The following is a 26,678-nucleotide window of genomic DNA, read 5'->3' as shown; positions in this document are numbered from 1 at the left end:
ATGCAAAGATTCTGGATGCCAGAAGGAGCCAGGCTTGTTCAAGGAACTAAAATGATACCAGTAGAGCTAAAGCACAGGAGATTAAAAAAAAAAAAAAAAAAAATGGCAGCAAGTTGTTGCACAGAGCAAGCACCTGGTCATGCAGAGTGCCTGCCTCATAGGTCATGTAAAGAATAAAGACTTTTTTGGGGTTTCTATTTGTTTGTTTGGTAAAGGTAATGGAAAGCCATCAAATAATTTTAATCAAGAGAAAAATAGTCTAGTTCATAGTTTTGAAAATTTTATCCAACTGTTAGGTGGAGAACAATTTGGAAGAAGGCAGAAGTCAGAGCAGAGGTAGTAATTAGGAGGCTGTTATAGTAGTCCAGGTAACATTAAGTCATGCAGGGGGAGTAGAGATGGAGAGGGGTAGAGAGTTCAAGTTATAGTCAGCAGGTAGGAATGATAGGCTTGCTGAAAACTAAGAAGCAAAGAGGCAGAATATTACCATTCAATGATAGGAAAGACTTAAGTTTTGGGGGGAGATCCAAGAGTTCCATTTAAGATATGTTAAGTCTGAGAAGCCTGTAAAACATCTACATAGAAATGTCAAGTACAGAGTTGAACATACTACTTAGGAAATCAGAGGAAACGTTTGAATTGGAGCTATAAATTTGGAAATCATCTACACACAGATGGTATTTAACACCATGGTAAAGATGAATTCACTTTAGAGAAAGAGCGCAAAGAAACAGAAGAGCATCCAGGACTCATTCATAGAAACACCAGTTGAAAGGATGGGTGGAGGACAGAGACCATCAAGGAAAATAGAAGAACCAGCAAGCAGAACAAACAAGAGGGATAGGTCATCTGTATCCATGAATCAAGATGAGAAGAGAAAAAATGTCTATTACATTGAACAATATGGAAGTTTCAAATGACCTCAATAGGAAGAGCTCTAGTTGAATGTCAAGTAAGAGAAAGGCTGAAGACTACTAGGAAATAAACTGCAGTGTGTAGATAACTCTTTCACAAAGTAGAGAATTCAACAATAATTGAATAGGAATAAAGAGTCAATGGTGGATATTATTTGTAGGAAGGCAGAATATCAGGACTTGTTTTTAAGCTGTTAGGATTGATTCAACAGAGGCAGAGGCAGATGACGCAAGGGAGAGAAGACAAACATTAAGGTCCGGACTTTAAAATCCTAGATATGCTACTCGCATACATAAGTTATCATAACTCTTTGACCTCATCTGCAGAATCAGTAAAACCACTTTGCAGAGTGTTTTTGAGGATTAGAAATAAAATAAAGTAATTAGCATACCAGGTATAGTAGGTACACAATAAAAATGATCATTTTACAATTATAAAATTCAAGAGGTAAAATGGAAACATTTTGTCAGCCCCTACATATTGTAGCTTACTAACCAGTTATCTGCTGAGCTATGTATGTCAATCCATCTTCTGCCTTAGTGCATATGGGGTGTTAGAAATGAAGCTTTATCAAACCACCGTATCTTCCAACATGTAGTTCCATGCATCTCAACACTTCCTTCCAAAGAAACACCTTTCATCTACCTAAGCCTCAAGTTTCTCACCTTTCCTGCTCAGCGACCCAAGTGGTGAGAATGACACTCACCCCTGGCTAGGGATCAACATTAGGTCACAGTGACAGATATAAGGCAATACTTATCTGCTTGAAAAACCTACCAGAAAATTCTAAAAAAATATATAGATCTGTCTACTCCCTTGCCTATATTGGCCTGGCAAAGCAAATGAATAATTCTAAAATTAGAAAGCATCAAAACTAGAACAACAGTAAAGAACTCATTCAATGCCCTCAATTTATCCATGAAGACATGAAAGCCCTCAGAGAAGTCCCCTGCCTCAAGCACCAATGAGTGGTAGCACCCAAAAAGAATCTAGATCTCCATATTGCCACCCCTAATGCTCTATCCACCAAGGTCCAATGGCTTTGCTGTTATCTAATCACAAAATAATCACAGGGCACACAGCTGTACCCATAGTTGAAGGTAAACTGAAGGACTAACGTGAGCTGAATGGATCTCATTTGAAAATTAGAGCAGGGTAAATGCATGGAGGTGGAATGAGGAAAGATCATGAAGATAGATACAAATGTGCTAATCATGTTGTGTCCACATGGGCTTCTCAGTTATCTGAATTTTCTACTTTTCTACACTAACTACATATATTGCTTTTGAAGTTGGAAAAAAATGTTTTTTGATTGCTTTATACTGTGGTGGACCTAATGGAGGCAGTATGGTATAACCAAAAAAGTATGATGAAATTGGAGATCAAACAAATGAGGGTTCCAAAAACAGTCCTACTGCTCAGTAGGAACCAGACCTCAAGCATGTTATTGAACCTACCTAAGCCTCTGCTCCTCCTATGTGGTACAGTGATAATGTAACCTTGTCAATGCATTACCTTTCAGTGCAAGAAAAGAACACAGCACAATGTCTAGTACATAACAGATAAATTTAAAAAAATGATAAGTAGCATATGAACCACATTTGCATCTGTGGTTACATCTGAAATTATTAAATGATGACTCTGTCCCTAAAAGTTTGATGTCATTTCATTTCACACTGATTTCATTTCATTTGTGGGTACAAGCATAAGTCACAGGGCAATTGAATGGGAACTGACTTTGAGTTCTGAAAGAGGATAAGTCACAGGGCAATTGAATGGGAACTGACTTTGAGTTCTGAAAGAGGATAAGCACAAACATGGAAAGGAATAGTTTTTCCACCTTCCGATGAGTGCTCTGACTACCTAAGGCTGGTTGTCAGCTATCAAGTGCAAGCAACTACCAACCACAATATGGAATGGGACACGTCTTTTATTTAGGGACTGCTTTCATCAATAATAATGAAAAGTTTTTGAGAGCAATACAGAGAACTGGATACTGATACTTTATTACTCTTCTCCACTACAAGCTTCAAGAACAGAGAAGGGTAGAAATAACTCTGGACTGGGAGCAGAAGTACCTATTCTTTACCAGCCTGTAACTACCTAGTTGTGACAATAAGCAAGTCATTTCCCCTCTGCAGATCTTGGCTTCCCTTCCATAAAATTGGGTGCTCCAACCAGATGAATCTCGGCTTTAAAATCCTGCAGTCCTGCTCCCACACATTTTCAAGGCCTCCTGTGGCCAGAGCCCAAGCTATCGTGGTACACGTCACCCTCTCCCCAGCAGGCTCCATCTGCTCTAGCTGAACATCTCCAGGCTCACTCAGGGTTTCTCCTCTGCTTTGCTCTGCAGTGCATATGGGGTGTTAGGCTCCCCCTTCCACTTACCCACTTCTTGCTGGCCTGGCAGACTCAACATGAGTCTCACCCACCATAACAAGTTTTCTCTGACCATTTCAGTCTTCTATAACCTCCCCATCCTTTTGAATATTGTTTTAAATGCCTTTATAACACTTCTTAGATTAGACTGGGAACACATGGAGGGCAGTGCTCCAAGTCTGAGACACTTTTCATATCCTGCACATCACCCAGCATAATGCTACACATCCTGAACCTTCCTTTGCTCTTCTGGAGGGAGGAAGGACATACCTTTCTCTTACAACAGCTGGGAAAGAATAAATGAGGGAGTAACAAGAGTGGACAGCACATGGGCTAGAATCAATTAGAAACTCAAATGCTAATTTCCTTCTTTTCCTCCCTCTATGCTTGGTGACTGCTCTTCCCCACAAAGTGGTCTACTGAAAAATGTACTCATTGGGGGAAAGAAATCTAGGATAGACTGGCAGCCTAAACCAACCTTGGGTTCATCACAATTTCCACACAACTTAGACTGTTTCAAATGAAGATAATGGTACTTGTTCTTACCTCTTATGGTAGATGATAAAATGAGATAATACAAGAGAAAGCACCTTCTTTTGAACAGTTACTAGCATTGTTATTTTTCATAAGTCCTAGTTTCAGAAAGAAAAAACTTAAAACAACACAAGAGACAGCAAGATGTCAATGTTAACGGGTGATTTGATGATGACTGTGAAAATCCCACTCTTGATACAGACTAGAAATGTCAGAAAGTTGTATTACTGTTCCTTAGGGTAGAAAAGCACAGATACTAAAAATATTAGGAAGCTTTCTCTTTTGAATCAATCACCTGGGGTGCTGCTCATCTCCCATGCTGGTATGTTTTCTAAGTCCAGCAATATCATAAATACACCTGGGGAGTTTTGTGGGTTTAAGAATCTGGGCATATCCATTTGACAGTGCTAACTGCAAACTAATAAAAAAAATGGTAACATTAAATCCTTTGCATGTCTTGTAAATGAACTTAATTATAATTCTCTCTTCTGCATTAACGTAGGCCAAAGTTAGAGGTAGGGAAACAGAAAAGATCAAATACAGTCCACAAAATAGAGTGAGTGGGGTTTTTGTTTGTTTGCTTATTTGTTTTTGGTATCACAGAAGTTACCAATACCTATAGGGCATGTAATATAATACAATGTAAGAAGAATACAGTAGTACATGGCAAGGATAAAATATATTCATAAAAGGACTTCTCTGTCTCCAAAGTCATTCTATCAAAAACACGTGAGGAACGTGATTAGGGGAGGGTAACTTAAATAAATTCATTTTAGAGGAAAAATGTTTCCAATGACAATGAAAATGTTCCCAACATTACTGGTAATAAAAAAAAAGATTTAGAATTATCACTGAACAAACTGCTTTCTCTTCCATGTCAGAATGTAGTCATCCAGAGAGGTAGGTGAGTAGAGAGGTACGCATGTAGGGAAAGCAAGAGAAACAGAAGTGTGTGGTATGTGTTGGGGTCTGGGAAGAGACAATCTCATTGTGCATTTCTTCCAATATTATTTACAAAGCCAAAACACCCAGCCAAAACAGATCACTACTCTAACAAGAAATCACATTAAAAATGTGTTCTTAATTTTCCTTTGTTAAACATCTAACTACATTTAAAAACATTTCAGTTTTATTACTTTGTATAAATATGTCCTTTCCATAATTTGTAATACATTTTGTAAGTGACTCGGGGAGATTTCATGCATCACTAATTCATACATATAAATGTGAAGTTTGCATTAAATATCTCTAAACAAAACTCTACTTCCTTGCTATTTTTAGAAGAACTAGGATAAAGAAGAAACAAGAGGACTCTCATTACAAAGACTGAACCTCTTAAAATTAAGGGTACTCTGTTTTGAGCATCAATCTGCTACTAAAACATCCCTGGTACCAGGGTTTAAAAAGATCTGAGTCTGGAAATACTACAATAGTTGATTAGCTTAAAAAATAACATGTTAGAGCCAGGGAGAGCAGTGATTAAGTGGCTGGCAACATTCCAGAGTTGCTTTTTAGAACTTTTTAAAACTCCTTTGGCCACCAATTCCCATCTCACACCACTTTTAGGTTTACAGAGGAAAACAAAACAAAAAACAAAAAACAGGACCAAAAAACCCAAAAACAAAAACAAGCAGCACACTATCCGCATGTACTCTAAATCACTAAAATCCTTCAGATCCTGCCTTGCTTGGGTACACTGAAATACACAATAGAACCTTCCTGAAGATGGGTACATTTTATAGCATTTTTGGAATATATTATGGAATTAATTAAAATGGTTATTTCCCTCAACTTCTCTGTCACTAAAAGTGGAATTTTAAAAATATTATGCATAATTTCATAATTCAATTTTCCTAAGAGAAGATTGAGGAGAGATAGAAATCAAGTGGACAAATGAATGACTGCAAAAAAGAATGCTTCAACTCTAGAGAAAAACACAGGGACATTTCCTGAAAAAAAAGAAAGATAAAGATCATTTTGTTGTTGCTATATTAATATAATTAGTAAATTAGTTTTTATAAAGTAGAAGAAAAAGTTTTTCTAAAATTGTTACCATTAAACAGTGGCTTATTTAAAAAACAACAACAAAAATAAAACCCTCAGATTATTTTAGTTACCTTAGTGTTCTTACACTTGTACCTCTCTAAGAAACAGTTTATCATAATGTAAATACTAAGGAAATGTTTAGATGTTGTGTAGTCTATAAACCTATAGAAAATGCTGATTTCCCCAGAGATATTACCATTCTTAGTCACAAAAACAAAATGTAAAACACTATTTAGCAACATGCCTTTTAATTAGCTGAATACCTTTAAACAAGATAGGCCTATGTTGATTTAAATTATAAGTTGAAGTCTAGGAAAAACACAATCTATACAATACTCATAAGGTCATGGAGTTGTGTAATATTATTTAAGCCAAATATATTCATGTTTAAATAAAAATCAAACAGCACTGGATTAAATACCAACCATTCTTAATCATGGTTTAAGTCTAATAACCAATATAAAATGCAATATAAAATACATCTCACAAACTAAACAATACAAAGCTCTAAGCTTTAAACTTTTTGATAGTGTCAATAAAATCCCCAGGAAAGGAGAATAATACAACTCTCCTTGGAACTTTGGTGTTTAAAATGATGGTTAAACAGACAGAATGTTAAGAATGGTATGGTTTTTATTTTCTATAACAGGTTTATTGACACTTTTTTTCTAATAAAGTTTGAAAATCTGACACTACCTGTCCACATAGAAGGGGAAACAAAACTTGGTCAAAGTCTGTAGAACTTCCTGTGGAGAGAAGGAGAGATAATTTATACATCTAATGGGACCAATAAATCTAACATTAACCACAGCACACAATCTAGCAACTTTACCCTAAAGAAAGAGAAGACAGATGAAGAAATATGGGCTTTATCAATTACATGGGAGGAGTACCAGGCAGTCAATCATGAGAAATAATAAACATGATCAAACTTCATTAAAAATGAAAAATTAATCAAGAATCACACATGGGCAAGCAGCAGGAGCCATGCAGGAAAGCTCTGAAGGGAGGGAGGCGGTTGGGTTGCTGAGTGTTAACACCCCTCCAGGGACCATCTCCAGCCTGACCATATGGATCAGAGTGAATAACACCAAGCCACATGGGTTTGGCCTGGCAGGGCCGCTGTTGCTGGCACTGTTTTTGCCTGTTACCTAGGAACAGAGGGGCCGGGATTAGACAACACTTCCCAATATCAATAGGCCAAATCACAGCAGAATAGAAAGCCAACTTGAAGATAATTGTCCCTGAACATTGTCAATTACATCTTTTAAAGTTCAAAACTTCATATACTTAGTTTATAAAGTTGCCATTTGGGGCAGAAATTAGTTTTGGGATCAAACTGTAAACACTGTATGTGTGCAATATTTTTTATTTAAATACCATTATCATAATATCTTACCTGTTAATAATTTATGAAAATCCAAAGCAAACTACCAGACTGAAACTTTTTAAAACAAATATCCACGTACACAAAACCAAGGACAACATTCAGGACAGAGCACAAAAAGCAGCATGACATCTCAAAGACTTGTTTTCATAAAAGACAATCTTCTTACATTAAGACAAGAATAAACACTCCACATCAGTCATAGCATACAATGTCATAGGGCTTTTCTAACAGGCCCCTTTCACATATGCAGTATATATACACATAGCTAAACACATATGTAAACACATATACACGTAATTACTACTTTCTTCATAGGACTTTCTTTAGCTTGACTTAATTTAACTGCAGGCTTGGATAGCCCACAGTTGATGCTTATCATACGTTCATAAGCCAATGTTATAAATTTTAAAAAAAGTATTCCTTTCATGCATTTGATTTTCTTTTTAACTATTTAAAATCCCAACTTCAAGACAAAATGAAGAACACATTTTTCAGTCACTGGGAAGCTGTTTCAAATTAAAACAAACCAGCCTACTGCAAATCCTAATCCAAGTGATAAATTAAAGATCGGTTTACAAATGTAGCACTTTTCTAACCAATAATAATGAATTATCAATGCTAACTGAATTGATGCTTCTCGCTTCATTTATTTTTAAAACCAGTTCTATCATTTAAGAAATAAACCACATCAATCTAATAACCCACTCAATGAAGCAGAAAGCACATTGACTTGCTCTGCCAGAGCATGTTCCGCCTACATAATTCAATTGAGCATATCCTATTTTTTAATATCATCTTGAACTGGTACTATGTGTATCACAGCACTGTTAAGGCATGCCATGAAAGAGTAATGAATAGGAAACACAAAAACGAAAAAGAGTAGATAAGAATACCTCAGCACATTCTAAGAGGCATTACTAATAAAAAATTAATTTTATAATGTGGCATTCAGAGGCCCATACATACTGCTTTTAAAACAGTTGTTTAAATACAATAGTTAGCCTCACAGAATCACATCAAGAGCAATCTCTCACTGTGTCATGTCAATATCAGGCAAGTATTAGAAAAGAGATCATATAAAACAGTCACTTTATGGTCTCTAGTTTGGGGTAATTATAAAATAGACTATAAATCACAAACACAAAACTCTTATGACTTATGCAAAAAAATCAACTCCAACTTTCAAATAGCACGCCAAAGTATCTCTTATCTTCAATATTCTTTAAAACTCAGTACTAAGTGCTCACTCACTGCCAACATCAGCTACAAAGACAGGTATCTTTTACTCCTCAAAAGTTTCAGGTGCATAAAGCATTTCTGTACTCTGTGCTGGAGTTGTGCTGGCAAAAGGCCTCAAAAGATTTTTTTTTAAAAAAGAACCCCCATGGCTATGAGAAAGCATCATGCTCTACAGCAGTCAAAAAATCTAATTTGCCCAATTTATTACTCACTACAATACAGCAACTGCTTACCACTTTCTAATGTCAAGAGTAATAACCAATCTTAAACTTCTCTGGCAGATAATACTATTAACAAATAACAAAATACCAAACAGGCTAAGTGTAACCCACCTCACACAAATCTTCCTTTTTACCCAAGAAAATAGTGATAAATCTAATTAAGCAACGGGACAGAGGGAGTGGAAGGGAAAGGAAATACAGGCAAATGTAGACACATGTTTGTACTTTACAATATGTTTCTTCATGTTTGTGATATTGGGAGAACTTTATATTCCAATTTAAGTCAAACTAGTTGATGGTGTGCTGTCACAGGAAAACAAAAATGAGCATCTACTCGGTGCTAGGCATATTCACATATGATATCAATCAGAAGTGAAGTATCTACCTCTCAGTTTGGGAAGTGGAGGACAAGATTAGGGCTGTGAAACAAGCATGTTCTCTGTAAATAAAAACTGCTAAAATAAACCACTTTTTGTTTGTTTGTTTGTTTGTTTAGTAACCACTTTTCTTAATACCAATGCTTTCCTTATATATAAATATTCAATTACCTTATCTTCTTTGTCACAAGAAAAACACAATTATTCAAATATGAAAAGACCACTCTCCAAGGGAGGGGTTTTTAACCCCTGATTTAAATGTATTTTCAACATTCTAGTTATGGCAGAGCGTGCCAGAGTCTTTCAATACAAACTTTACTGGGAAAACAGTCATTAAACCAGTTACCAACCCCTTTTTCTCTCTAGAACCGGTATCTTTGGCTAGGAAACTTTTTCCATAGAAGGCAATTTTTCTGTTCTCCCCCACAAAACAAGCTCTTTCAGACAACCAGCCTCAGTACAACTTCAACTACTGCCACATAAATCGGATCTCGAGATGCAGCGCAGCTGATGAAATGTAAATGACCTCATTGGGAAGTCAAGGGGTGAGGAGGATTGTGTGCCAGCTCTCCAGATCAATTCCCAAGTTTATATTTTCACAAATCTTTTTATGTACAGTTTGATTTTTTAACATTTTAATGAGCAAAAAAGTGAATCTATAGTAGCCAATCACCACAGTTAAAGTGCAGGGCATGAACTAGATCCCAGGGGGGAACCAGTCCACCATGTCACCACGGGCTTTAGGACATTCGCCACCTGGTTCCATGTCCCCAGGTTCCAACTCTTTTCATAATCAAAACACTGCTGACATTATAAACCCCAGATGGGTTTTCTAAAATCCCTCCCAATCAATATATCCAACACATAACTTATTGGAGACAACACTGAGCTCATTGATTAAGGTGAGTTCAGTAGCAAAGTTTTCAAAATAAATGAGACAAGAATACAGCATTCAACCCCTTTGTGTCACCAGACAATTTATGAAATAGGCAATTTCCAAAAGGGCTTTTCTTCCTAACAAAATGTATGATACTTTATGTGAGAAGAAACAGGAGCAGAGGGGGCAGGGAGGAACTATGGTGGGAAGGCAGTTACACAAACCTTTCAGTTGAGCATATATTAAATGGCAGATTGCAATGTGTAGCAGAAAACCAACAATGTCCACAAAGCTCTACCCACAAGGAGACCCCAAGCCAAGTATGAACCAAAATATGAAAATAAAACAACTAACACTGGACACACTTGCAAATGAAATTCAGAAATGAACCAAGGTTCATCCCCATCTACACCTGATTTATTTCACCCAACTCAAATTCTCATCTGGTCAGAAAGTTCATCAAGGGAATTTGCTCCAATGTGGGAAATGTAGATGTGTTGTGGCACTGAGCCAATCTCTTAAAAACCTGGTAAAGGTTTAAATTTATAATATTATCCATTATAGGATCCTATCTTGAAGACTAAGTTCAATGAAGTTAACTGGGATTATTAATCATTAGATTTTACCAATTCACCCTGAGTTTGGGGTACAAGGTAAGGGAGTATAGGCAATTTTGTAATAGCTATTGTTTCAAAAGACCAATATTTTGTTTTCATTGCTTCATTAAAACCTACAAACAAAACTTAGTATTATGTGGCAAATGAAAACAAATGAGTCAGACACAGACATACATAACCCACAAATAAATGCCATCTGAAAGATAAAAGCACAAAGCTGATCATAATGTCCACTGGAGATGTAGAATGTGGGGAGATGAGGCACATTCTTATAGTTCAAAAGGGGAAAAAAAATGTGTGCAGGAAAACATTTAAATGAAAAGCATAAATAAGTGAAGGTATTTTGAAATAGATAAAGCCACAATTAGCCTCTTGTGGCTTGCTGAAAGCTGAGAGAGCAATTGATAATTTACCTTTACCCAAAAAAAAGAAAGTGAAGGAGGGAGAGGTGGGAAACTGTGGGAGAACATTTCCTGGGTTTCTTATTTAATTTATTTGTTCATTTCAAAATATAGGTATGTGATGAAAAGATCCATGGAGCTCAAATTCCTAAAATACTCTCTTTCTATGTTTAAGTTTTTTTTTAATAGCATGAGTGAAATGCTGACCCTATAAGTCCCGCAATTGAGAGCACTGCCACTGACTTGAAAGAAAAACCTTTGATTGATGATCTTAAAACTCAAGTTGAAAGTTAAAAACAGAACACACACAAAATCCAAACATAAAAAAGCTAACAAAATTTCTACTTTAAACTATTTTAAGTTAAAACCTGGGACTCCAAGGGAAAGCAAACAAAGGTTTTAAATGGTTAAGAAGGGTAAAGCAGAAGCTCTTGGAAGCTTAATTAGCATCAAGTTCAAGAATGTTGATCAGAAGTTTCCTAAATGTGAAAACAGGAAATACAATTTTTCACCTTCACTGTAAGTGTCAAATTAAATCCAAGATCCATACTATAGCTAAAAACAATTTTTTATTTTTTTCAGTGAGAAAAAGAAGCTTTGAATAAAGAATTTTTCAGAAAGGCCTTTCAACACCAAACATAAAAGTCGGGTCAAATTTCTAACAATGTGGCTCAAATGGTACAGACTGCTTCCTTTCTTTGGTAGGAATATTCAATATTTACTACTAGTTTACTTTTTATAAAGTTTAGTTGATTTTGAGTCATGTGTGTATATAATTATAGTAATTTGTATATTACCTATTATTCAGAATACATGTTGTAATTCAAAGATAAAATTACTATGAAATAAAGAAAATCATCATGTTCTATAAACATGCATCAAATAAGATTTATATCTAAATTGTCAAGGACATTAAGGGCAGAAAAGGAAGGCTTACAACAGCAGAAGAACTGTCCTTAGAACTACTTTTACATATCAATCTCATGACCATCTGAAGTCCAAAGTAAAAACATAGCATCTTATAAAAAAGCCTTTTTAACAAAATTATCCTTTTGCATCTTCCCTTTCTTCCAAAAACTACCTAAAATAAAATTGTTCCCTAATCACAATATTATATAACATCCTCTATTCCAAGATTTCCTTTTATTAACCTTAAACCTTACAGGAAAGGGGTTGAAAGTGAGAACTATATTTACAAAGTGTTAAAGGCCAAAAAAATTCTTAATGTTGTTTCAAAAACTTACAAATGAACTACTGATTTGGTTACCACCCCTTACAATTATTATTTGGTGGCATCAGTAATTTAATTCCTCAGATCTACTAATATTGCTCAAAAATATTTAATTGTTCATTTCCTTTATCATTTTAATTCCTGTTATCTGACCATGCATGTTTTCAATATTTCTTAAAAGCAGGGGGAAGAGAGCCTACAAGTCGGCACATACCAAAGGGATAGGGTCCCAACAGTAAAACTGCAAACATGGCTTCACTGAAGAAGCAACTTGCCCTCAGGAAGATACTATCAAAAAAAGAAAAAAAGAAAAAAGAGCACTGATAGAAATACTATTTTGTAAGCATATTAAAAGCTGTCAGCTTTTAAATATTTTAAATGCACACAAAAATGTGCACAGATGGGCATCTTTTCTGTTCACATTAGTCTAGGAAAAAAAAAAATCTTTCATTATCAAGCTCAAAGTCCTTGAATTTTTTAAACTTAATTGTGCCTCTATTTCTTAGAATTCACACCCCAAGGCCAAAGCTTTCCTGCCACCAGTCCTTCAAATCTGACTTGGACATTACACGGGAGGAGGCTCCAAGCCTCCCTGAGGTCTCACTCCTTTTACAACACACGAAAAAGCAGTCGATAATGGGCCCGTGCTGAATTCACTGCTCTCCACGTCTCCTCTTGGGACACAAGCCTAGCAGATGTGATAAAAACTGTGTCAGAGAAGTGGCTCTAGTTTGTGCCTTAATGACAACTTAAACCTCTAAACCAATACAACTAAAGGACTAACAGAACTGGCTGTTACCTCTCTCTCCTGCCAATCTTTCAATATCCCTGAACTAAATTAGCACCTCTACCCACAACTTCCCCTGCCACCCCACAAAATCCATTCTAATTTTAAAAGATAAATGAAGTCAGCAAACACATCGGTGGCACAAGTGTCTGGGTGCTCTGTGTATATAAGTCCTATAATTATGTCCTGACACATATTTCATATAGTTTGGATTTTCTCAAGGTATGATTGAGCATTCAGATGTCTTAAAGGACTGTCTAGTAATTCCCTCCCATCACTACCCCAGTAACCATATTAACATGTACCACTGGGAGACTCATGGTTTCCAAAAACTACCTAACAGTCTAAAGATTATTTTTAAATATATTCAAATGTAGGAAAGAAAGGTGATATTCTGAGTTATTGAAACATTCCAATTATTAAAATTTATATGGAGAATTTTTTAAACCATAGGTGGTTATACTTTTCTATTAACTTGTGAGAACTCTTTGTCTTACCTAATGATATGGTATGGAAAAATTGATTTAAACGTGTACTTTTGATAACATTTTCTAAATTCTATAATTCAGCCTTCAGATGATGGGTTTTTTAGCCAGTATCTTGAAAGCCTATTCAGTCACAATTGCATACCCACTTAATCAGCAATCATTGTTCTGGGATGCAGGACTTTGTTGTCAAGACAAGCACCAAAACCTTAAAAAAATTTTTTTTCAGAACTGGCATAAGAAAAAAGTGATCTTTGTCAGACAAGGACAAATTTATGCAAATCTTTTATAAACATTCACAAACATTTATTTAGCTTTTGAAATGTTGGCCTCATTTGAGAGCATGAAAATGAGGGGGAAGTAGGAAAACGCAAAGGACAGCTTAGAAGCTGGCACACTACATAAATATTCAGAAGGAAGATTATAGGATTCATGTTAGGCTGTCTTAGGCTTCTCCAAAGTCCACACAGAATAGCAAAGAACAAAACTAACGAGAAGTACAGCAGATGTTAGACAATGCATCGGCCTCTTTTCCTCTCTCACTTGGCTATACTTGGACGCTTTTATATTTTCTTTCAATATGGTTAGGTCATTCAAGGATTCTCCTATAGACTCTGTATTGTGGCTACAGATCTATAAGCTGGAGGTCTGTCAGCTTTCCAAAAGTTTCCAATGAAAAGGCATTATGCAAATTCTACCTCTCTTACCCTCTTTCAGGGGGGAAAAAAGCCTCCAGTATGCAGTCATCAGAGTATTGGAAGCCCCAGCCTTCATTTCTGTATAGCTGTGTTTGCCTCAGGGCCACGCTGCTTGTTTTGACAGTGGATCCCCCCAGATAGTTGGGATTAGTCGAGCTTGTTTAGATAAACTTGAAATCAAGGCCTTCTCTAGGTAGACAGCTAGATGTAGCTACCGAGTTTCCAGCTGCCTCCTCCTTTCATCCCCAAACAACTGCAGATTCACAGTAGCTATCACAGCCACAGGCTATGTCACATACATAAGTACAAAATTAAAGGCTGCTAAAAGAAGCCTTTGTAAGTCTTAGTGCTAAAATAAGGAATCTGTACTGCTTGGTTTATACAAATTATTCTAGCACTACCAGTATGGAACTGAAATCATCAGTTAACAAGGCGTGTTAATCAAGATTCCTAGCTTCTTCTGATGAACAGGATCATAGTTTGGTAATATACCTAACCTTCTGCTTATTAGCTCTTGTATGAGAATAATAGATGCAAAGGTTGAAAAGAAAATAATAGGCTTTATTTATCTAGTGCCAGGGGATGTTAGACACCATCAACAAACATTGTGAGCAGAATTTGAAAATTGAAAGGTAAATATCAATTTTGAGAGAGTATTGTGTAGCAACTGATTAGATAAAGTCTCACTAAACAGTCATCTCCATTTATAGAACTTTTATTTCTTACAGCCTACAGATTTTGATAGAAAGATATAAAGAGAATTTAAGGCTGAAAAATGTATATACTCGGAATTGGCTGATGATATCTCATTACAAAGGCAAAAGGCAAGGTGATATGAAAAACCACTGAAATTTGAAAATTACATAATTGAAAAAGTTTTCTAAAATCTAACACTCAATCTTTTGCAACTATGGGGGAAAAAGTCTCTTCAGAGGGCTGAAAAATAAAGGCAAAGGAAATAATCCAATGTCACCTATGTTTTCTTTTATTTTGCATATTTTGCTGCAACATACAGAGGTTAATGTGTACCTGAGGTTGCCTGAGATAAATCATGCACAACAACAGAACCAGAAAAGATTTAAACGTTCCAAGATACCACATGGTATAGAAGTCCTTTTACTCTGACGAACTGTCAAGTTGCACAAGGCAGCTTTCAATCAAACCAAATTCTCCTGTTGCCACCAAAAAAAGTGTTCTCTGGATTCAACAGGTAAGTTACTATTTCACAGAAAAGCCCTAATACATTTAAGACATTCTGGAACTGCATCAGCTTGAGCTTTCCCTATGAATTCTGGGTTCATTTCATATACAACTTACAACCTAAAGGAGTCAGCAACTCCTTTTCTCTCAAGAGTTGGCAGTAAATATTTTAGGTTTGCGGGTTACTGAGAGTCTCTGTCACGTAGTCTTCTTTGTTTTTATATAAGCCTTCAAAAGGGTAAAAGAAAAAAAGATCTTAGTGTTCACAGGTCATTTAAAAAATTTAAAAAAAAAAAAAAAAAAAAAAAAAACAGCTCCAGAGAGGATTTGGTCAGCTAGCTATATTTTGCCAACCCTGACCAAGGAGTCTGGTAATAACATGATACAAACTAACTCACCAATACCCCAAAACTCAAATTCAGAAATTCCTAAAAGGTAAAATGGCCTTGCCAACCACGGTATTTCAGCAACCCAGTAATTCACACGTGGTTGTTGCTAAGTGGTCAAATGTCTACTTCATGCAAGCATGCCCTTTTTTTAGAAAAAAAAAAAAAAAATTAATGCAAAGAATTAAAAATAAAATATTTCTACACCTCAAATTCACAACTCTTCACAAAAATAGCTGTTTCTTTTATTAACATTTTTTTTCCCATTTTTTGTTTTGTTCTGTTTTTGGTTTTTTCAATGCTGGGGATGGAACCCAGGGGCCTTGTTGCATAAATAGTTCACTTCTATAGGTGAGGTCAAGGGTTTTCTTGACGGATAAATGAATTCATGCTCTCTGAATTATTGACAGTTCCTCCCTTTGAGACTGATTTTATTTAAATTTTTTTTTTTTTTTTTTTTTTTTTTGGCAGTGCTGGGGATTGAACCCAGGGCCTTGTGCTTGCAAGGCAGGCACTCTACCAACTGAGCTATATTCCCCAGTCCTTATTTAAAATATTTTTGAAAACAAAATTAAAAGAGGGGAAAGGTTTTTTTGGTGCTACACTCACGGCTCAAGTACAGGTTATTTGTCCAGTGTCCTGTTAGACAAAGAAGATAGGTGGGCCTCTTCTTGCCTCTCTCTCTACTCAACTTCTGGTGACCCTTCCAACTTCTTTCCCTTCAATGTGTTTTCCAGGATTTTATCTTCCTCCTCCATTCTCTACATCCTCCTTTACTGATTGTCTACATACACTTTCGTTTCCACTACCTTCACTAATTAAATGATTCTCAAATTGAAATCTTCATCCTGGGACTACCTTTGCAGCTTCAGGCTCCTGTTCTAACTTCTTGTTGCTCATTCTGTTCTCATAGGTTCTCAGGCTGGACATGTCTAAGATCCCAAATTGCCATCTGGGTTCCTGTATAGTTGCTAATATCTTTCACCCTATCACAGCAAGAAAGGATCTCAGACCACCACTGATTCTTGCTGGGGGATAGATGATCCACTCATGTAACAGATTCAAATCACTCGTGTGATTTAATCCATGGTTGCTGGAGTTCAAGATAACTCTGTAAAGAAAATCTTCTGAGTCCTTGAAACTTTTCCAAGTGTTAGTAAACAAGACAAAGGATGAAGGAATTCTAAAATCAAGGCTATGTCAAAATCATCTTAGAAAAGAAAACCAATGTGGTTCCCTAAGCAAGACAACATATTTAGTGCCAGACAGTGTGCTAGAGACCTAAGGCAAGGCAGTGACCAAGCAAGGTATGGTCCCTGTCCACATGGAGCTTAGGATCTAGCTAGAAAGACAGAAACTAAAGAAACAAATGACAAAATACCTAAATCAAACTGTACAGGAGCTGTAAGAGAAAAGAACAGAAAGTTCTAGAAAAATGACAAGGGCCTAAAATTAGATGGCAGGATCAAGAAAGGCCTCTTGGGAAGTAACATTTTGAACTGAGACTTAAAGAATGAATAGGAATTCAATAGGCAAATATTCAAATATTGGGAGAGGGAATAGAAAAGTAGCAGCAGGAGCAAGGGCCACTGAACATTGAGTCCTTTGCACAAAGAAGTCTGGCAGGTTGGAGCAGAAGAGGTGATGGGGAGAGAGAGGCAGATGATTTTGGACAGACTGGCAGGAGTCAGTCCTAAGGGATCTTACAGGGTATGTCAAGGAGTCTGGATTTTACTGTAAAGCATTCAAAGTCACTGAAGGGTTTGATCCTTCTACATTCAGTTTACACATGAGTTTCTAACCTCTCATCCACCCTTAACTCTTCTAAACCCCAGGCAGACTCAGAGGACATCCCAAGTCTTTGGCTGTTCTTCCTATCACCAAACTGACCATAATCTCAGCAGCCTACATTCCCACAGGAGGGGAAAGATATCCAATTGGGTACCCTTCAGGCCTCCCAGAAGAAAGAGAGTCTTGAAAAATAACCTTGGCAGTAGGGAGAGTGGTTGTGCTCAAAGAAGCAACAAAGGAACTGTGACAAATTTGAACAGACCATCTTAAATCTCTTCTGAACCTGCTCCCTTAGAGTTGGTATTTCTTCTGAGTTTCCAAAGTCCATTTCCCTACGCACAGAGAAAGCATGTGTGATTTTTTTGCAATTACTTTGCTAAATATCATTAATTCTTAAGAAGTCATGGGTTATATAGTATTTTAAAATACCACTTGGTGAAAAAAAATGCTGTAAATGAAATGACACACCATCAACTCTAAGACACATCCCAATTTCAGAGATGTTAACATATGAAAATATGTGCATCTTAGAATTGGTCAAATATTTTACAAGCCTGTGTCCTCACAGGCTTGTAAAATATTTAGATGAAATTAAGAAAGGTAGGGATTAGACCCTATGTCAGTGTTTAACAGAGTGCCTGCCACAAAGAAAATGCCCAGTGAATAATGGTGCTGACAAAAATGCCTGGATGACAGTCTAGAGACTGAGAAGGGAAGAAATAGCATTAATTAAGCACTTTCTGTTGTCAAGCACTGTACCAACAGTCTACATGCTTTCTTATTTAATCCTCACAGAAAATAGTGAGACCACATGGGCCAAAGCATAGATTTGAATTTATCAGTGAGTCAAACTTAAAGACTCATTTTTTACATAGAAAATGAATAGATAAAACAATTCAAGTTTGTATAAATGTAATATTAGTAATTTCTGTCAAGAGTTTATCATTTATGCATAATAATATAAATTACACATGTAATTTAAAGTAATCAACTTAATGTTTCTTCTGGTTATGAAACCAACCTACTCAGCCTTTATTTTGCTTCTCGTATGCCAGCAGTCACCTATTCTCTGGAGGGGGTTGGGTGACAACTGGAAAGGGACTAACAAAGCAGCTGCCAAGTGTCAAGTCTAGTGCTAGAAGGTTTTGTTGTTTTTGTTTTACAAATGCTCAATGATCTTACTATAACCTTAGGCAGAATTATGACCCTTACAGAAGAGCAGACCCTGAGAGTTGAGAATTACCTTCAGGTAGACTGGTGAGATAATGGGTTGCCTAACTCTCTACTGAGATTTTCCCTCTCCATTCCTATTTATCAGCATTTTATCTCCACAGTTCCAGACACATAGCTGCAACTGCAGGAGCAGCCCTCCATGCTGAACAGAGCTAATCTATTGCTCCTAACTACCACTTGCAACAGTGGAGGGGAACTTTGGTGCTGCTGTTAAAGAGTCTTAGGGCAGGATAATCTTACTTGCCAGTTTACTCAGGACATCCCAGTGTGCCCATGATTCTGGGTAATCAACGCGCTCCCCTGAACTCTCAAAAGTGTTCTGGTTTGGATGCTATGGTCGCAAGAACCAAGAGAGGGACACCAGGGTTTGTCTGCAGGGCAGGGAAATGATAAACAGTTGTTTCATCATAAACAGCAGGTTCTGCCTTGTGAGGGAAACTGGAGAGTGATGGTTTTTAATCACATGACTGTAGACTCTTTATCTAGAGTAAGAACTTAACAAAACTTCCTCTCTGCTTCATCTCACTTATGCTAGAAAACACATACTGAAGGAGACAAATTCAGTATTATGTAGACACTATGGCTTCTTCTCTTGCCAGTTCTACAGAATTAGTATTACTTTCTGTTTTAGTCAGCTTTAGTGTCTCTGTAACCAAAATACCTGATAATTACAGGACAAAAAGTTTATTTTGGTTCACAGGTTCAGAGGTTTAGTCCAGGGACTGGGGTTGTGGCTCAGTGGTATAGCACTGCCTACCATGTGTGAGGCACTGGATTCAATTCTCAGCATCACATATAAATAAATAAAGTAAAGGTCCATCAACAACTATAAAAAAAAAAAAATGGGAAAAAAAAAAAAAAAGAGAGAGAGATTTAGTTCATAGATGGCCAACTCCATTGCTCTGGGCCCAAAGTGAGGCAGTACATCTTGGTGGCCAAGAAACAGAAAGAAGAAGGGGAAAAGACCACAGGGAAGAATGTACCCTTCCAGGGCACACTCTATGACCCAGCTCCTCCAGTCATGCCCCAACTGCCTCTAGTTACCACCCAGTCAGTCCATTCAGACTATGATGGACTAATTAGGTTATGACACTTCAATCCAATTATTTCACTTCCAAACTTTCTACATTAACACAGGACCTGTTGGGGGAAACATTATATCCAAAGCACAACACCATCTCATTTTACAGATGAATGTAATGAGGCTGAAAAATGAAAAGTCTTTTCCCAAAATGACATATACAAAGTCAAATCTCAGATATCATGGGAATATTAGTTTCCTATCTTTTCTTTGGGCCAAACATACCAAAGGAGAAAAAAAGCACTTAAATTGTTAAAGATGGTGGCGGGTGGCAGGGTGGGGATACTTCTTAAGAAATAAATGAGACACAAATAATGAAAAGTATTTCTAGCTGCCATTAAAAATCTGTTTATTATAACAGATACGTTTTTAAAAATCCAAAAATATTTCTCAACTTGCCAGGGGTTTAGAGCTCCAGAAATAAGTATCTGGTAGGTTGGCAGAGTGCTCTGATAAAAATAATATTCTTGGCAATTTACAGGTTATACTTCTAAAACTAAATGTTATATAAAGAGGCATCATGTTTGAAACACATTCAAACACAAGAATCTTAAACACCTCTGGTTAAAACTCCGTTCAGCAAGTTGAGATTTAATAAATGTACATTTTGGTTTGTCCTGCCTAGTTCAAATTCTGAGCCCAAAGATCACAATGTGAATTCTATTTGGTCATTTATTATTATATATCAAATATCTGGTCTCCTAATATCCATTCATACAACACCAGGTTCTGAAGTCTTGGACATGAAGCAAGCAAGAACCTATGACTTCCTGCCTGGGGGAGGGAGAGAACACATAAATAAGCATGAAGTGTTCTTAGATTTTCTGATAGAAATATGGTCAAGGGAGTTGGGTGCTGTGGTGCACACCTGTAATCCCAGTGGCTCAGGAGGCTGAGACAGGAGGATCACAAGTTCAAAGCCAGCCTCAGCAAGAGCAAGGTGCTAAGCAACACAGTGAGACCTATCTCTAATAAAATACAAAAAAAAAAAAAAAAAAAAAAGAAAAGAAAAAAGAAAAAAGAAAAAGAAAAAGAAAAAGAAAGAAAGAAAGAAAGAGAAAAGAAAAGAAATATGGTCAAGGTAAAAGGAAGATACTTTCAGGCCCACCTGGGGATGTGAAAGGCTCCTCAGAGGAGGTGATATATGAATCACTTTTGAAAAACAAGTCAGTATTTCCTATTCATACATGCTATATAAGAATATTCTAGAGATGAAAGTAATATGAAACATTATATCACATATTCACAAGGTTGATAGGAAAGTAAATGATCTTTGATGAACTCAATTTTTTTTAAACAGACAATGCCTTGTACGAGGTTCTGGTTTGGTCCTCAGCACATTAAAAAAAAAAAGACAATCTCAATTATTTTATAGATGTCTTTCATTTCCATCCACAAACCCCCCACCAGTTACATGCACGTGTATACATGAACTTGCACACAGAAGTGCCACAGTCTCGGCTTCATGTTATAGCACATTTGAAATCTGAAATTCATCAAAGTTAGTTTGAAGTTATGATGGTCAAAAGAATCTTAACTCTACTATATTGCATATTTTAAAAGAGAAAGCTACCACAGTAATGCAAAGTACTATATGCAGCCAAAATGACTCATTTTCAAGGACAGTAGAGCCTACTAATAAATTTCTGAGGTTTTGAACACAGGAGTCTCAACATAATAGATTTTACAACTGTAATGGTTTTTTTATTGTGTTACCTCTTCATCACATTTTAAAATGTTTATATTTTAGTACATTTTAGAATATCAATATCAGTAACCATTTCTGATTATATTTCTTCTTTCCTTGACAAAGTACCTCAATCACTTTTGTGGCTTCTCTGAATTTCATTCTGGAACAACATAGATATAGAAAGGAAAAAATTTTCCAGAATTCTTCCCAAAACATGTCTGAAACTCTAGAAGCAAAGCTTACCATACACAACTTGAACACCAGACAAAAAAGAAGCATTCCCCTGCTATCTTAAAACCTATCTATCTTAAAAAAAAAAACCTATGCTATCTTAAATCTAGTTGATTCTATACAATTCTTGGTTATTAGACGCCAAGTGTTATTCTAAATACTTCACACATTTCTTTTTTATTGTTTTTGTTTTCACTTCATACATTTCAAATCAACTAAACCACATCAGAATCCTGTGAGGTCTTCACCCAAGCAGTTTAGCTCCAAAGTCCATGCTCTTAATCACACTATCATGCCTCCATGCTCACTTGCTTCATATCATTTACTAAGCCCCTTATTTGTCCTGCCTGCTAGGAGGGCCCTCTAACATTAGCTATAACCATTTCTATAACTGAAGAGCTCACAGACTGACAAAGAGACAGACATATAAACTACAGAATGTAAGGAGTGAACATCCCAAGTGCTCTCCAAGAGCTAAGGAGAGAGTGACTAATTTAGTCAGGGCAAGTTTCACAGAGAAGGTGATACAAGCCAGGAATTTAACAATTAACATAAATATATTGGTATGGAAGTGGGGTGGGGGGACAAAAACATCCCAACCATAAAAAAATATACATAAGTGAAAGAGTAAGGCATGCTAGGAAATGAAGCATTCTGGGCTGTAAGGGGAAGTTACAAGAGGCTAGAAGATGAGTCAAGGTCAGATGATGGTGGACCTTAAACCAAGTTAAGGAATTTAGGGCAGATCCTGAGGGCACCAACTAACAGAAGAGAAACACTGTGAGTTGATTTAGGTTTTAGAAGGGTATCCCTGGCCATCTTATAGAGGGTAGTATCCTCAGGGTAACTGGGTTGTTGGCCATTAAGAAAAGCATACATTAGAGAAGCTTGGATTGTGAATGCAAAGGGAAATAGAAGACTTGAACAGACTAGAGAGCAGTTTAGGAAGAACAAAGAGGACCTGATGTGTGTGTGTCTAAGGAGCAAGAGGGACTGGTTATGTGAAGCTAAAGACAAGATGGAGACTATAGCTCTCAAAGCAGACCCAGTTCACTTAGTCCTAATCAGTGGGTAACTTGCAAGAAACAATCATTGGAAAGAACTCAAAAGACACCTAATATTTAGTGGGGCTTTTTTGGAGCCAGAATAAAACCAGGAGAACGCTTCTAATAAGAATGTATAAATAAGGATTGCATAAATTACCATAGCTGTCTACCTTGGCATGCTTTTCACAAAGAATGTCTCAAAAAGAATTTGTAATTTTCCTGAGTTCCTTCTTTATAACTGTAACAGAGAATGTCCAAATTGGAAAGAAACCTTCACTTAAGAGACTTAAGTCAGAAAATGTCTGAATTTTTCAACTGGGTTTGGCTAAATGTTTAAGGTTTTGAAACATATTTGCATCAAGAAGGCAGTTCAACAACATCCAATTCTTAAAATCACTCTTTTCTAGAAATGGGATAAAACTCAGGATTATGGATATTATAAAAGAACATCTCTTCATACAAAGTGGTTAGTTGGCAAACACTTTAAAAAGCACTAATGAAATAATAAATTTGACTTGTAACAATACAGGAAAAATAAAACACAGCACATGATGAATTATTTACTCCTCCATGAGCCTACATTTGAAGAACATTTAGGCCAGTCAACTATCAACAATGAGACACTTTTAAACATACACAAAGAATCAGATTTTTACGCTGGGATGCATTTATACATCTTAAATCTATCAATGATTTTTTTAGAAAGTTGTAATGCAGTTCATAGTTCCATATATATAAATAAATAAAATATATATAACATATAATATCATATATCTTGGGGGCAATCCTGGTAACTTAAGTAGCAGTTCAAAAAGCTGCTTCAGCAGGGTGCTTTGTTGGGATCATGCTAACAATCACCTCCCAGGTTTTAGGGTCTAAAAAGATTGAGAATTTGTATCTTTGGATAAGAAAGTTACATATTCACCTATAGTCCCAGACTGCCAAGTTACTAAGAAATATGAAAACTGACTCTTTTAATCAAGTGGTCAAAAACTCCATGAATCAATAGCAAATCTTAAAAAGGACATATCTAGGCCGGGCATGATAGTGCAAACCTGTAATCCCAGTGACTCAGGAGGTCGAGATAGGAGGATTGCAAGTTTGTGACCAGCCTCAGCAACTTAGACCCTGTCACAAAATAAAATAAAATGGGATGGGGATGTAGCTGAGAGGGAGAGCACTTGCCTAGCATGCATGAGGCCCTGGGTCCAGTCCCCAGAACCACAAAAACAAAGAAGTACACATATAAAACAAGCCTAAAAGATAACTTTCCTTAATGGTGGCTCCAAGATCTTTCACTGGGTTTCTCTCTATCACTCTGGTTAACTTTAATGTCTATGGCTTCACATCACAAAGAAAAAGAAACTGCAGGAATGTGATTACATGGTGGCATCATCATCCAAAGGTCCTAGTTTTCAGAGACACTAGCAACTTCAGGTGTCATGACCACCCCATTGTTTCAATCCCATCAACATAGCTTGGACAGACATGCCTATCCTTCAGCCTACTAGACATTTCTGTACATTACTGCAGAGAAGAGATAGAGTCTACCTCTCTCTTCTTAGTTACCTGGAACAGTATCTGGCTTACAGCATGCAGATACGAACTTACCAATCTCTCTCTCAATTAATGTAAAAATCAAACCTAATCACAGACTATATTTGTCACCCAAAACAGACATGAAGGGTAAAAAGCAGAAGATGTAGTCACCCATAACTATAAGTCAGTATTTTGTTTTGGTTTTGGTTTTGGTACCAGGGAATGAACTCAGGGGCACTTAACCACTGAGCCACATCCCTAGCCCTTTTTTGTATTTTATTTAGAGACAGGGTCTCACTGAGTTGCTCAGGGCCTAAGTTGCTGAGGCTGGCTTTGAACTTGTGGTCCTCGTGCCTCAGCCTCCTGAGCCACTGAGATTACAGGCATGTGCCACCACGCCTGGCTTAAGTCATTGTTTTTAAGACCAGGTTGCAAAATCATTTTAAAACATGATCTATTTGGTCATTATATAGGTAAATTCTTCAGGTGAGGTTCAAATGAACTCACAAATTCTGTTCCATGGTACATAATGTCATAAAATGTTTCCCAGATCAGCCACAAGTAGGGTGTGTATTTATAGTCCCAGCTACTTGGGAAGCTGAGGCAGGGCAATCACTTGAGCCAAGTTTGAAACTAGCCTAGGCAATATATCAAGATCTAGCCGCCTTGAGAAAGAAAAAAGAAAAGAAAGTTAGTTTCCAAGATTAAATGTGACCTCACCATTTAAAGTGACCCAACTTGAATAGACTGTATGAGTAGGGTAGAAGCACCCACTCTGGAGAGAAAGAAAGAAAGAAAAATAGATAGATCGAATGTTTTCAAGAGAATGGGATATGCTCAAGTCCAATTCCATTCTTTGTGTATTCTGTGAAGGTAAGACCCAAAGGAGCAAAAAACCAAAATTTCAATTCCAATTTAAAGATCTATGGCTCAAAAACACAAACCAATGAAAAAAAATTGGCAGAACCATTGCTGAATCAGTGACACATTTTATACAATAAAGTGTCTCTTGCTTATGTTTCCATGCCTAATAAAGAGATGAAATCAAATTTTATCATTTGTTTTACACTTTATGTGAGCATTATACATGTGTATCATATTATATAATTTTGGAATAATATGGTTTCCTTTCACTGTAACAAAAATTTAGGAACTGTGGATTACATATGTAATTTCTTATTAAACAGTATTCTTTCAATGAACAACATTTTGAATGAATTTTGAGATGGAAATATTTAGTCTCTGGTTTCCCAAATTAAGAAGAAAATAACACAGAAGTTTTCATAAATTGGAGCTCACCAAAAGAATGAGACCATCATCAACATGCAAACACCAAGTCTTATTTAAATATTATCTCTACTTTCTTTCTAATCTGAATCTTCCAATTGATTTACATAGGTAATTTGTGGATAACTGGAAGCTTAAAAATGTTTTCTTTAGAGAATACCTGAAAAACGAACAAATGAAAAGTCCATATTTAAGCAATTATATGCAACTCAGAAATGCCAATTTCCATCACAGTTAGCTCAAGTTATGCAACATATTTTTGCTCCTTTTTAGTATATACTTGATGTATGCTTTTATAATTTGCTTAACTGCCTATAGTACAATTTTGAAATCACATAGGCCATATAAAATCATAAAAGAAAGGGCACCTTTTTATTTTTCCCAATGTACCATGTTTCTACATTTCTTATAGAGCTTGTACAAGAAACACTGTTAGTTTCTATATAAAGATTTCCATAAAATTTTATAGTTTCTACAAATGCATAAAGATTGTTGGTTTCATTATAACCTCTGTTTTAGTGCCAGTGGAAAAGAAAATTACCTGCAACTCTAAATAGCGATCTGCATAAACTGAGGCGGGTAAGTAAGTGTGCACGGACCACTCTTCAAAGAGCTCTAAGACACTCACTGTATTTCATTAAACTATAGCTGAACACATGGAGTAGCAACTTCTAGGACACTCAACTCTTAATCAGCACTCTTAGAACAAACCAACTATAAAAAATGCAATTGTGAGAAATTATTAATCCTACATGTTTTAGTACAAGAAGGAATCACATTAAAACCAGTATGTTTTAAAACCATATGCATAATACCTATTATACCTGAGACATAGACAAGGCTATTTATGGAAATCTTCTGATAGGTTCCTATATCTTTATTTCAAACTATCCCATTCCACACATTATAATTACTGAAGACTTATGCTTATAAATCTGAAAAATATGTTTTGAAGCCAAAGATAGGGTATGATGAGAGTGGTGACCATAAATTACTA

General features: G+C 36.3%; 1 protein-coding gene across 8 annotated transcripts in view; it reads right to left on the bottom strand.

Moving 5' to 3' along the window:
- The window catches only part of Dennd1a (DENN domain containing 1A), a 515,895-nt gene that overhangs the window by 336,090 nt on the left and 153,127 nt on the right, over positions 1–26,678 (bottom strand). For 7 of the 8 annotated variants that reach the window (XM_047525191.1, XM_047525194.1, XM_047525192.1 and 4 more), the window contains exon 4: positions 6,571–6,620. The exons of the other annotated variant lie outside the window; for it this stretch is intronic. In XM_047525191.1, coding sequence (XP_047381147.1) covers positions 6,571–6,620 — 50 coding nt within the window. The remainder of the gene's footprint in view (positions 1–6,570; positions 6,621–26,678) is intronic. 8 annotated transcript variants of the gene reach the window in all.

The sequence above is a fragment of the Sciurus carolinensis genome, chromosome 14 (assembly GCF_902686445.1).
Source record: "Sciurus carolinensis chromosome 14, mSciCar1.2, whole genome shotgun sequence".
In the NCBI taxonomy this organism is placed as follows: Eukaryota; Metazoa; Chordata; class Mammalia; order Rodentia; family Sciuridae; genus Sciurus; species Sciurus carolinensis.
The sequence above is the reverse complement of the archived record's forward strand: the minus strand, read 5'-3'. Positions and strand labels throughout refer to the sequence as shown.